The sequence below is a fragment of the Lontra canadensis genome, unplaced genomic scaffold (assembly GCF_010015895.1).
Source record: "Lontra canadensis isolate GAN:19392208 unplaced genomic scaffold, GSC_riverotter_1.0 scaffold22, whole genome shotgun sequence".
Classification (NCBI taxonomy): Eukaryota; Metazoa; Chordata; class Mammalia; order Carnivora; family Mustelidae; genus Lontra; species Lontra canadensis.
In genome coordinates, this window is record NW_022631016.1 from 6,787,334 (window position 1) to 6,801,638 (window position 14,305).

General features: G+C 44.4%; 1 protein-coding gene across 1 annotated transcript in view; it reads right to left on the minus strand.

Annotated features, from left to right (window-relative positions):
- Nucleotides 1-14,305, minus strand: part of SEMA5A (semaphorin 5A) — a 297,989-nt gene that overhangs the window by 53,985 nt on the left and 229,699 nt on the right. The window contains exon 14 of the mRNA XM_032861862.1: nt 5,980-6,127. Within this exon, the coding sequence (XP_032717753.1) occupies nt 5,980-6,127 (148 nt within the window). The remainder of the gene's footprint in view (nt 1-5,979; nt 6,128-14,305) is intronic.

The following is a 14,305-nucleotide window of genomic DNA, read 5'->3' on the forward strand; positions in this document are numbered from 1 at the left end:
TTTTCACTATGTGCTGTCAACTCTGATTCACCTTCACGGAATCCCTCTGACAGGGTGTATCGATCTTAACGTCTTTCTTCTTGACCTTTCAGGGTCTTCTGTAGGCTGCCTCTTTTGTTTCTAAGAAACAGAGCCTCTCATATGCTTTCTGTTGAGAGCATAAATCAGCATTTGGTCAACTGTTTTACACTTTGTGTGACATTTCTGTAATAAATACAGTATTAGCGGTGCGATGTCTGTTCCCGTCTTTGAATTATCCTTGTTGTATCTGACCCTGCTTTAGCTCTACTCTTTCACCCATCTGCTGAAACCTCCGAGGAACTTTGAGTTACAATTATTTGGGAAGCAATTCCATTTATAGACCATAACATTATGATGTCCTTCTTCCTTTCATGGATTGTAATTTTCAGCCAAAACATAGAAGACTTGTGTTCTGCATTCATCTTCCGTTACTTTCCATGGTCATGAGAATCTCTACAGTCTTTTGAAAATCAAGGACGCTAATGGATAGAGAAAGCTCCTCTTTCCTCTAAGATACACTTTGTACTCAATAAAAGGAAAAGAAAAATAAAGTCCTCTCATTTATTACCAAGCATCCAGCAAAGGAATTAGGCAAACGGAGTTACGTCATTTAGTTCAATGCGTGCCTGTGAGCCAGTTCTCAAAATGCTGGCCCAGTCTCCCACCAGCCATTTGCTACTGGACAGGTTCATTAATCTTTCTCAGGTTGAGTTTCCCATCTCTAAGTGAGGCACTAATGTAATCTGCCTCGCTGGAATACAGGGAGAATAAACATAACAACTTTTAATTGCTTAGCATAGTTTATAGTTTACAGTAGGTACTCAATAAAAGTTCCATATTCTATTACATAATACAGAATGCTGACCTCTCACAACATGCCTAAATAACAACTCCAGTGTGCTTTGTTATAATTTCATTTCAGTATTTCATCAGACGCTATGTGCTCAGCTAGGATTTATAGGGACTTGGTTTAACAATTATCACGATGGTTGCTAGGTATTATCCAGAAAAGGTTAAAAATGAAACAAAAATAGGCCAAAGATCATTAACCCCAAAATGGCTATTCTGAAGTGATCTAGCTATTTTAAATCAAATAATTATCCCTTTGACTTGTCAGGGCACTGACTGGACGTAGGCTCAAAGCCAGGTGGCAAAACTCCCACAGATTCTGTCACCTCTCACCTGATTCCTCACAGCAGGGAGGGGAATGGGGAGTTGGAGAAGAGACCCTAATGGCAACAACTTCTCCCAGAGGCACTGCTTCTCTGCAGACAGGCTCCGTGCCCTCTGACAGGTTACCTACCTGGGCTGTCTCATTTTCCTCCTCCAAAAACATTGGTAAAGTCACATTCCCAGAGCTGTTGTCACTGAACCAAAGACAAACAGAATGTACCCAGCTCTTGGTGGCTATGTGTTCAATATCTTCATTTCTGATTTCTCTCCTCTACCATCCAGGGTTACTGGGAGCGTTTTATCAGGTAACACTGGACTTTAATCTATCATAGCATGACTAAAGAGTAACTCCAGTATGTTTAATTATTACTTCATTTCAAACATTCATCTGACATTACCCAGTAAGTCAGGATCTGTAAGACGTGAGCACGGCGGTTACTAGATCGTATCAAAATAGGTTAGAAATGAAGACGACCGCGGGGGTTCATGCCTCATATTTCAGTTTGGGACATGGATGGGAAAAGTGGAACAGCATCTGCAGTGCCTGGTGACTCAGAGGCTCCACCTCTCCCTACCTCGCCATGCTCCCTCTCTGCTCTGTGAGGTCACATGCGTGTAGGCATGTCATGGAGGAGCAGTGAGGTCCAGAGAAGCCCAGACAGCCGTTTGGTTCTAGAGATGCTTACTTGGAAGTGGAGAGGAAATGTCTGTCCCTTAAATGTTGTTGTGTGTCATCAAGAGTCTCATTATAAACTTGGCTGAGGACTCAGCCTCTAGGGAGGGACAGGTGCTAGAAGTGGTCACTGAGTCACCTGGATACATGTGCCCCCAAGGTCCAGAGAAGAGAGAGCAGGATCAGAGAATCGGCAACATCAGGGCCCCGGGAGCTTGGACACTAGCTGGCTTTGCCTCAGACTTGCACTGAGGAAGACAGACATTAGGATCGTGGTGGGCCCCAGGTTCACACCACTTCTGGCTACACAAGATCCAGGCCTCCACTCTGTGTCAATCAGCTCTCCAAACAGCCTCAGCCTCTTCAAGCCACCAACCCTTCAACTTTCAAAACTTTTATCCCTCAACTTTATTTTTTTATTATTTCATTCTATCTTATTTTGCTGCAGTAAGAACATTTAACATTAAGTCTACCCCCAAAACTGTGTATGACACTGAAGGTACAATGTCGTATAAGCGGACCTCTAGAACTTGCTCCTCTCGCTTCCCTGAAACTCTGTACTCATTGATCAGAAACTCCCTGTTTCCCTCTCCCCATGCCCCTGCGGGGCTCCTTGATTCCACCACCCTTCCCCTTTTTGAGTCTATGAATGTGATTATTGTAGATACCTCATGTAAGTGTCACCATGAAGTATTTGCCTTTCTGTGTCTGCCAAGTTCCCGTAGCAAGATGTCCTCAAGGTTCATCTGTGTTTCACACACCATGCAATCTCCTCCTTATAAGTGCTGAATAGTATTTGATCATTTGTACACACATTTTCTTTATCCACTCATCTGTCAATGGACATTTAGACTTGCCACACTTGGCTCTTATGAATAGTGCTGCACTGAACACAGGAGAGCAGATATCCCTCTAAGATCATGATTTTGGTTCTTCTGGATGTGGAGGGATTGGAACCCTGGTACCTTATTGGGGGGATGCAAAACAGTGCAGCTGCTTGGGAAAACAGTATTACAGTCCTCAAAAAGTTAAAAATGGAGCTACCTTATATTGAAATCAAAGCTTTAAATCATAGCTTTAAAGGGGGCCCTTCACTTGTCTGAACTCAACTTCTTATTGAGATTTATTTGAAGGCTTGGAGATTTATTTGAAGACAAGAACATATGAATTTCACAGATGACACTTGGAAAATCTTTTCATTGTATTTCCATTTTAACATGGTGGAACAAGAAAAGATTCTCATCTTTTATATCTTGTTCATACTTGAACTTGAAATCAACTCTTTTTCTATGAACTGCTATAGTCCTCAGGAATTCGAATTCTTATCGTTTCCATAGATGTGCCTTTTACTGTGTACAAAACATGGCATTGGCATACTGTCATTTTCGGTAAGCTTGACTTGGTGAAGCAGCTGGAGTCCAGGAGTAACAAACAGAAACAAGGGTAAGAAGGAAAGGCCAGAGTCTCTCAAGCATCACCACCTTTGATACTCATAGTTGTCCTGTGGAAGGGACTGTTGTCCCCTTCTTGGAGGATAAGACAGATTTAGAAATGCCAAATGAGTTATCAGCCATATAGACATTGGCAAGTGGGTAATCAACTTCATGACTCAAAAATCAAAAAGTTACATACACTTAACAGCTATTACCTTCTAGAAGACTTCCATAAAAAAGGAACCTACTTCGGGGCTCAAGATTCATAAACTATAGCAAGAATTTGACAATCAGCATATAATTTTAAGTAACTATCATTTTAAAATAAACTTAGGGATTGAACTGATGGGATCCATTTTTCTCAGCCATCCAACAAAGCCAAGCCTCTCCTTCCTCCTGCTTCTGTCGTTCACTTGGCATTAGTGCCTTCAAAGAGACAGGAACTGCAGTAAGTGGGAAAAGCCACAGGAGAAGAAAAATAAATGTTGTGTTTCTATCATAAAAGAGCAGAATGCTTGAGCACCAGGGCGGCTGTCGGTTAAGCATCTGTCTTTGGCTCAGGCCATGATACCAGAGTCCTGAAATTGAATCCCACGTCCGGCTCTTCGTTCCATGGGGAATCTGCTTTTCCCTCTCCCTCTGTTTTCTCTCTCTCTCTCTCTTTCAAATAAATAGATAAAGTCTTAAAAAAAAAAAAAAGCAGACCGCTCCATCGTGCCACAGTGATACCTTCTTGGAAGTACATGACCGAGAAGAAAAAACGAACTCCCCCTGCCCCAAACTAACACACCCAAGAAGTGACATTAGGCTCACTGGAGACATGCATGACATTTGTCTGGATTTGAAAATTGATGTTACATTTGTTGCACAAACTATAGTTCCACAAATTTGGACACAAAGCAATAAACACATTAACACGTCAGGAAGACATCCAGTTTTTACATTTATAATCAGATGTATCACACACACACACACACACACACACACACACACGCACTCTCTCTCTCTCTCTTTCCAGTGACTACATAGATCTGCTATACTTTCCTTCATACAGTTCTTTCTTTCATTAAACTATTAATAAATATAATTATTGAAGTCAATTTATAATAAGAAAACGAATGACCTGAAATGTTTTCTCTGAGTTCTCTGTACTGGAAAGTTTTAGAAACTAAAGTGCAAGATCGACTCAGGTCATCCAGCCCTGCGGAATCCCAGCTGAGGAGACGAACCTTGACATAAGAGTGGGGATCCCTGTCTCTGACACTGAGCCACCAGAAGCAGGAAATGATGTATTTCAGTAAAGAATAAAGCTACTCCATTTGAACTGTTTTCCTAGAGCAACTGAGTGTTCACAGATTTACTCTGCACATTTTGATAAATAATTTTAAGTTTCAGCATCTGAAATACCAGTACCTTTATCATCCCAAACTGGCACTAAGAGTCTTCATTTATCATTCCACACTGACCACTCTTCATGGCCAAAATTAAGGCCAAGCCAACCCAGAAAGAAGTGTTTCTAGAACCAATAAGAGCTTCTATTAAAGCTACGGCAACAGAAGGGGAAGGAATCCAACTGCGAATCCCAATAACAGAAATCTTCTCGGGTTGGGCATATGACAAAAATGCCTCTACCCTCTCCTTCTGTCTGAGTTCTCCAGGGAACTCTGGAATGTGTAACCGTGCTTTACCGCAGCACGAAAACATCACTCAGCCTCAGGAACCAAGGTTATGAATGCAATGCAAAGGACAACTGGAAAGATCAGTGAGGAAGGAGGCCAAGCCAGACCTTCTGGTGCGGAACGTCTCCCCCAGCACACGCCCACCCACCGCGGGCTCTAGGGGGGCCAGCGCACGGGAAGCTGAATGAGGTGGAAGCCCAGTGGCCTTCAGCACTCAGTCATTCTTGCAGGTGGTGCAGGAAGAGGAACAATGGGCCTTCGGAAAAGTGCTTGCATGAGTGGAATTTTATTTAAGGGTTTAGAGTGTTAAAAGAAATATGACCTGCTAAGGCAGAAGAAAAACAAAACTATAAGTTGTCTTCAGTTCCCTCTGAATTGGCCCCAGTGTGCTCTGATAATAGCTCCACGAAGTTTCTCAAGCCTCAGAGTGTCTCGGTTCTATACCTTAGCGAGGTTCAGTGTGGAGACCTTTTATACCATTTTTCCAAACTGAGTATCGTGAGCAGAGGTAAGCAGACTGAAGCTCTGTCATAGCTCAGAAATCAGAATTGAAGAACTCCAGGGGGCGTTTATCCCAGAAGTAAATATTTTATTCTATGAACTTCCACTATTTCCTCCACCAAATATTCTCTTTAACCGGAGAAACTTACATGATTTACAGCACATAGTGCATGCAGAGTACCTTGCGTCTGGAGATGTCATGTTTACAGAGCATTTCATGTTTGCAGAGCATCCTAGTGCCTGCTGAAAACCCAATGTTCGCAGAATATCTGGTGCGTGAGAGCATGTAGTATCTGTGGAGCATCTACTGTGTGCAGAGCATCCAGTTTACAAAGCATGTAGTGTTTGCAGAACAACTAATGCTTGCAGTATATCAAGTGTGTCCAGAGTACCTTGTGTTTGCAGAACACCTAATGCTTGCCATATATCAAGTGTATGCAGAGCACCCAGTATGTCCCGGCTCGGGACATGGGCTAGAAATGACAAGGTCCGTACTCACCACATTACAGCCTGCGCAGTCAGGTCCATTCTCGCAGGTCCTGCGGCGAGCTTGAATGCCGCCCCCACACTGGGCTGTGCACCGTTCCCAGGGACCCCAGCTTGTCCAGAACATGTGTGGGGGACACAACAAATGTTCGTTGCAGTATCTGTGATGGGGAAACCAAGAGAAAAGGAAGCCGTTCAGGGCAATATGAAGCCACAGACCTTTCCACAGTCTGTCCTTGCACCGATGTTGAACACATGGGCATGCTCCGTGTGGAGGGGCTCTGCATGTGCAGAGTGGTGGCACGATAAAGGGGGCAGATGTGGTGCTGGCCATGCTGTGAGGGCACAGACAACGGAATGCACGGGACACAACGAAGAAAATGCTAAACTCACAATGCAGGATGGAGCTTCCTGTGCAGCCAATTAGAGGAGAAACAAACAAGACAAAACCCTTCAAATAGGCACCCAAAAATGGGAACACATAGAGAACGTCTAGGCAGGGCGTTTATCTTCTAAACACAGACACTGAAAGATAAAGTAGGTTACGGACATAAAGTCAGCAAAACTGTATTTAGAACTCATTGCTCATTCTTGAATCAAATAAGGTGCATAATCCTATTAATACAAATTAAAGTTAAAGCCTGATTTTAGCAGGAAGCCTCATGCCATATACTTCTTAGGTTATTGTATTTTTTAATTTATCTGCAGACTCTCAAAATGACATCAAACAACCTTAATTTAAAAGACCACCAGTTATTCCAGAAAAGTTGAATAACTATTTACAAACAATGGTCCTAGTTCTATACTCTGTACTTCTAAGTACACATTCATTGTCAATTACTAACCAACTACACAGGGCTTCATTAGCCTTAGATGAGTCACATTTCTCCTCAGCCTTTAACACTACAAGTGAAATGAAGCCAAATGAGAGAAACAAATGAACAAACAAACAAGCAAAAAAACCAAGAAGGAAACAACCTGGCATTCCTTAGGTTCTAGCCTCTTGGGAGAAGGAGATTGCTCTGCCCATAAGCAAACTTAGCAAGACATATCTGGCCATTTGAAGGATTATTTAAATCTAGTTATCCACCTTCTACACTGAAATTTAGCTTCTAGAGGACAGCAGCATGCAAGACTCTTCCTGACGTGTCTCTCCCCATCTGGATTCAGACATAAGGCAGAGAGACTCTCATCTGTGAGGCAAAGTCCATCATCTGCAATGTCATGGTTCTTAATAAATGCTAAATCCTGTAGGGCATTATGCAAAGGACGTTACAAAGCACATTTCCATACGACAGGTGTTTACAACCCAAGATGAATATCGGGAAATGGACACAAGCCCAGAACAGAAAATACTGTCTTAATGAGCAGAAAGTAAGGACAAATGGTAGCTGGTTTCCAGAAACCAGGAGAAGTCATTTGGAGAGTGCAGTTTCCAGATGGCAAATGGTGATAAGATTCAAGTGTTTTTCCACCAAACCAGGAAAACTCTGGAGAGAATGTGAAGGCTTCAGAGCCAGGCCAAGCCAAAGGGAGTCCACAGGATGAGGCAAAGTGAGCAAAGGCCGCCACTGTGGAAAAGAACAGAATATAGAAATGGGAAGAGTGAAGGGAGAAAGGTGACCTGGAGAAGAGAAGAGAAGAGGGTGATGGGAAGTAGCATCACTGACCTTTACGACAAGAGAGGAAACACTTGAAATTCAAAGGCCCACAGAGCTCGAGAGATACAGCACCGGCCGAGTTCAAGAGTGGAGACTAGGCTCCCCGGGTTTCTGCCTCATCCGACCGGTGGCCTGGAGCTCCCTGAGATCTCTGGAGCTCTCCATGCGTTAAGTGTGGTGTCTGGTCTTCAAAGAGCCCACCAGCAGGAAGACTGGAGGGAGCAAATGCCAACCAGGGGAGAATGGATCACAACAATGCAAGGGAGACGTGTTCTAAGCTGGATGGACATGATGGTGGTGGAAAGAGGAGGGAAAGGGACACCCTTGGATTTGGTAGAGTGGAGCAAAGATGTGGCAACTGTGAGTGCAGAGAAAGACCAAGAGGTGAACAATAGAGCCACACGTCAGCCTCCAATTTATGGAAATGTGGGAGACACGCATCCTTCTGGGAAGAGAGAACTGATAGGCCATGGCTGAGAAGCCTCCAAAGGCGAGAACCACTAAGGTGCATGGTTTAGTTTCTCTAAACAGTCACACAGAAGACTAGTCAATGGGACTGAACAATCCTTTCTCTTTCATCTTCTCAAGTTTTTAAGAAAGAGAAGCATTTGGTTTCCCTCTTCTGGACAATCATACGTACAAAGCCTCCCAGGGCTCTGACTCTCAGAGTTCAGGGCCCTGGGCACACTTATGTGTAGATGAGAAAGGGAAGGTATTTTCTAATTAAGACAGGGGGACCTCTAAGTAGGAGAACCCAAACGAAATTGAGGGGACAACAGATGAGAAGAACTGGAGGTCAGGAAGCATGGGCAAACACGTAGAGTTGCAAGAAGGAAAATGTCCTTGACTGCCCAGGGACTATGAACACATGTGCCGAGGATCAGAGCGTCCCAAGAGGAAGGTGCCATTCAAGGACATGTCTGGGAGAAAAGAAAACTCAGACCATCAGAGCTCACAGCATTTGATTCAAAATACCCATGGGTGCCTTGTCGCACTGTGGATAGACTGAGACGCAGAAGGCCACCTCCCATTTCCACACCGATACACCGACATTTAAACGGTGTAGACGACCAGGACTCCTTACCCTCGTTGTACTTTAAGGAAACAAAAACAAGCCATAAAAGAATATGGAGAGCAAAGGAAAATCTTGCTAAATATGCTTAAAGACACTTGGCTTTTAATAAAAAACACAGCAAGGGAGCTACCATTTTCCCATAGTAAAGTACATCACGGTGCACAAATACTTTCTTGGATTTGCCTATGGCGGGCCAGGTCTGAAATCACCCAGCACGTTAGAACAGCTGAATCTGCAGCAGGAGAGCCTGAAAACTGCGTGTAGCCTAGAACTTGCAAGCAGTGTCAATAAATGATATAGTTGGCTGCATTTTAAAGTTATCCACCACTTGCCTTCCATTTTTCTCTCTTCTCTTTTTACAGTGGTCCTGGGAAAACAGTGGCACCAAGATATGTGACAGTGTCACCCTCTGCAAGGCAGGTCGGGAGGGCAGTAGCAACTGTAGGCTAGCAAGCTCTGCCCCTTCACGTCTGGGTTTTCACTCACAACCCCCCCCGCAGGAGAGTCTGGTCAGAGGCAAAGCCCTCAACACCCCCCAACCCTGAGTTTCCCACAGTTTCATGGAAGCAGGGTCCCTCCGGCCCCCTTGCTCTGCCCCCCTGACCAACACACGCCCCCAATAGCAGGCCTCTTGCTAAACTACCATTGACTCTTCAGCATCTTTCCTGGTTATAGACAACAAGGGGGATCAGAAGTTAGTTACCTTGGTGACTCTGCGTGTTCAAGGATTTTTACTAATTTATGAATTAAATATCTACAGAATGGACTGGCCAGTGGTTCTTCACACACAGGCCTCCACACACAGCCAGATTTGCCACGTAACAGCTGGACACTGCTGACACTTTATTGGCTCTCCTGGATCTCTAGTACCTTAAAGCACTGCAAGTCAGATGTATTTCATGATGCATTAAAAACTAAGATTTTAATTTTGTCCGTGACTGCTCATTCTCATTTTGCATTTAAAACTGAATTAATAACCCAGCAATAGTTCTCTATAAATTATCAATTTTTCCATAAAGCTCATCTCTGTGAAAAGAACTGCCTTTCATAAGCCCATACGGACTAGGTTCTTGCCACTGCATCGTTTCTGGTCTTATCTCTTCATGCTATACCAGCTGTGATCTGCTCTGGTTTGGTCCGTGCTAGTTTCTCACTGCAGCCCCTGCCAATCCTGAACTGGTCAGGACCCCGTCAGAGCCATCTTCTCCTGGCTCGGCTCAAGTGACCATCCCTTTCCTGGAACATACTGGAATAATCAAGTCTCTGTTGTACTGGAGAAACTATACATACACCGAGTTCCCCCTACTATTAACTTTTACCCCAGGAGAGAGCTAAGAGAACCCATTAATGGAGAGGAATGACTTATAAGGGAGCAGTATGTTGCCTTGCTAAGCAAACACACCCTATGGAGACAGAGGAAAATATAATAAAAAAAGATAAAAAATAATCAAATAATAAAAATCATATAATAAGCCCCTATTGGTTCCTGGGACTCTTAACTTTAATAATACAATGGGGGCAGACTCTGATGTGGTCCCCATGCTCCCCCCGCTCCTGAAGTCACACCTTGCATGATCCCCTCCCATTCAGTGTGTGTGGCTGGGGGTGGGGGTGGGGAGGACCTGTGACTTCCTCCTAATAACAGAACATAGTAAAAATGACAGGATATCACTTCCATGATTGAACCTACATAAGACTGCAATACCCCTTTTTTTCAAGAAGGCTCTCCCCTATCTCCAGTTCCACCACTATGAGGAATGAAGCAGTCAGACCTGAATGGTGTAGGCGGCGAGGGATGGAGGGAGCTCTGGCCCACAGACTCAGTCTGACAGCATCCGAGGAACTGAATGCTCCTGACAACGATAGGATTTGGGAAGCACACCCTCTCCGGTCAAGCCTCAGATGAGACCACAGCCATGGTCCACAGCCTGCCGCAGCCTCGTAAAATCCTGGGGCAAAGGACCCAGGGCTACGATGTCCAGGCTACAAACCTACAGGCCCTTTGAGCCAATACACATGAGATGTTTCCAGCCCTGAGTCAGTGGTAACATTGTTACGTAATGACTCCTGAAACAGATTTTGGCGCCCTGAGGTGCAGTGCTCCTGGAGAAAAATACCTAGAAATGTGAACATGGCTTTGGGACTGGGGAATGGGTAGATGCAAGGAGAATTTTGTGGATCAGGCAGAGAGACTTTGCGGATGCTGCCTGTGAGGTTTTAGAGAGAAACAGGATAAGAACTAAAACTCAGCAACAAAACCAACCCAATTAGCAAACAGGCAAAGGACGCAAGGAGACATTTTCAAAAAAGTAGACAAATGGCCAATAAGCACAGGAGAAGATATTCAACATCAACAGCCCTTCGGGAGATGCTGATCAGAGCCACAATGAGATAACTGCTTTATACCTCTGGGAAAGAAGGGAGAGAGGGAAGGAGGGATGGAGGGAGGGAGGAAGGGAGGAAGGAAAGAAGGAAGAAAGGAGGGAAGGAAGGAAGGAAGGGTGGATGGGTTGGCAAGGGCTTGGCGACACGGAAGGCTCACACACTGCTGCAAGAACATACAACTGTGAAGCCACTGTACAGAATGCTCTGGCAACTCCTCAAAAAATGAAACACAGAATTACCATAAGACCCAGCAGGTCCACTTCTAGGTTTATACACAAAAGAAGTGAAACGGGGACTTGAACTGACACTCATATGCTAATGTTTACTGCAGCATTTTTCACAATAGCTCCAAGGTGGAAATGACCCACCTGCCGACTGGTGGGTAAAGAGGTAAATACAATATGAGATAACCATATAGTTGTGTATTATTCAGCTGGAAAGGAGGAATGGAGCTCTGACACATGGTCTGGCATGGAGGACCCTTGAAAACATTATGCTGTGTGAAATCAGCCAGACACAAAGGTGCAAACAGCATATGGCTCTATTTTAATGGAATATCTCAACTAGGCAAATTCATACAGAAAGAACATAGGTTAGAGGTTACCAGGGTCTGGGAGGAGGGGAAAATGGGGAGTCACAGCTTACTGTTTACAGGATGGGGGTGATGACGTGTTGGAAATACATAGGGTCATAGTTATATGACACAATAAGTGTAATTACTGCCACTGAGCCAAACACCTAAATTCAAAGAGAAAAATTCACAGTGAAATGGAACACGAAAATCCAAAAGAAAAGAGGAGCCCAGGATTGGAAACTGGGGGGAGGAAGAGCCTTGTGACACGAGGCAGAAAGCTTCGAGGCTGTGACTGCGGTTCTGTGGAAAGCGGGACACGTCAATGTTAAGTGCCAACGCCGAGGACATTTCCAGCAAAGGGCTGGAGCTGCTGCCCACTGTCTTCTTGGTGCTTCTGGTAAAATGTGTGAGGGAAAGAAAAGAAAAATTGCGGGAAGGAGTAACAAACAGGAGGGACCAGGATGGACTAATTTTGGAAGTTCTGAGTCTCTCCTGATGGCAAATACCCTACAAATAATAAACAGCTTCTGAGCACTGTGAGGACTGTGTGGCAGAGAGAAAAAAAGCCTGATATGAGGACACAACCTTGTGTTAAAACCTCAGGAAGACCAAAGGATCAAGAGTAATTTCAGTTCCACAAAGGGTGGTCCCAGGAGGTCAGGAGCGAGGGTGTGCCTCACAGATGGCCTCCATCACAAGCCAGCTATGGGGTGCGGTCCCTCAGACGGCAGAAGGCTCCCCCGCCAGAGAAGGGCTATCTCAAAAAAGATCTGTGGGTGTGGATTTGTTTACTAGTGTAAACCTCCAGGGAATCCACAGCCGACCCATAAAGTTAATTTCAGCCAAAATACCAGCTTGCTCTGAAACATACGGAGAAAATACAAATGGAATGAGGCTTCTAGAATCCAGATTTCTCCTGGCAGGAAACAGGTTAATACAACTACCCAGTCGCAAGCACATGCTAACTTTTGTGAAGAAAAAATGATTCAGGAAGCAGAAATGAGAGCCCAGAAGGCAGAGCCAAGAACCGTGCAGAATTACACATAGACCTTAAAACTTAATCCGGCAACTCCCAACACTTGTCTGGCTAGGTTTCAGAATTTCTACAGATCAGTGATTCCTCTATACTTTCCATCCTTCTCTCGCCCCAGAACAGAAATGTCTGTAGCTTTATCCTTGCCTCTCCCACCACCATACGTTGGGTATATTGGTGGCAGATACCTCAACTCTGATTTTAGAGGCTGACAGACTGAGAGGATCAACCCCCAGAAAGCCTCACTCATATCTGAGCCTGATTTAAACAGTAAGGTTCTTGAACCTGGGGAGATGATTTAATGCTATGAAACTTCTGGGGACCTTGGGAAGAGGTGAAATATGTTTTGCATATGGAAGGGACACAAATGACCGAGGGACATACCATCGACTGTGGCAGATACTCCAAGGTGACCCCAATGATCCTTGTCCCCAGGTAATTATACCCTGCATAATGTCCTCCTCTTGAGTGTAGGCAGGGTCTGAGACTTCTAACCAATGGAATATGGCAAGGTGATGGCATGTCCCATTGCTACTGGGCCATATAAAACCATACTGCCCATCTTGGGAGGACACTTTTCTCCTTGCTAGATTTGAGGAAGAAAGTGACCATATTGGGAAAGCTCGTTTGGCAAGAAATGGAGGTTCTCAATTTGATGGTCCACAAGGGACTAAATGCTGACAACAACCACGTGATCTCACAAGCTGCCCTTTCCCCAGTTGAAGCCCAGATGAGACCACAGCTCTGGCTGAGCAGAGAACCCTGGGATATCATACTGACACTCCTCATCCACGAAGACTGTGAAATAATAAATGGGTATTGTTTTACGCCACCAAGTTTTCGGAACTATTTTTACACAGGAAGAGAAAACGAAGGACAGGGAGGCCAGAGTCTCCTCAAATCTTGAGTTTAGTTCTCAAGTATATCTAAGGGGCAGTGTTCCTTTACATTACATGGGTGGAGACACCTCCCACATAACACAACAAAGAAATCTCAGAACAGTTTGCTTATGAAGACCGAGAAACAGATATCACGTTCTGGTTTTTCTAGATTTCATGAACTTCTTGATAGCCTGCTAACCTCCTAGAAAAGCTGTTTAATGGGGAAGCTTCAGTTTTATAAAATCTTACAAAATTCCTATCCTTACCATCCACCCATGTGTTATGGGCATTCAAATACTTCTCCATATACAAAACGTTTATCTTGTCCAAACGAGCGTGTTCCTTTTTTTTCTGTTAAAAAGGGAACATTTTAAGAATAAGTCCCCCAAGAATGCTAGCCATCCTGATTTTTCCCCATATGCGCAGCCTTACAAAGAACCATACGTGCACACAGAATGTACATATCTGTTAGCTACAGACTGAAAAAGCATGTTCCTGTGTTGTTCAGCCTAGGAAAGCCTCTAACAGGCGTCAGATCTGCAGAGGTGCTGGGTCTCCAGGGCAGGCTCGCACTGATGAAGGTGACTTTGCCCGAATGGGCTGTATCATGTGACGATGGAGAAAATGTTAAAACTTCCAAACAGTTTTAAATCTTGCAAAGTTAAGAAATAGCAGGGAGACAATCGCCCATAAACGACTTTCCCACTTATCAACTGGTGTTGGATCGGAA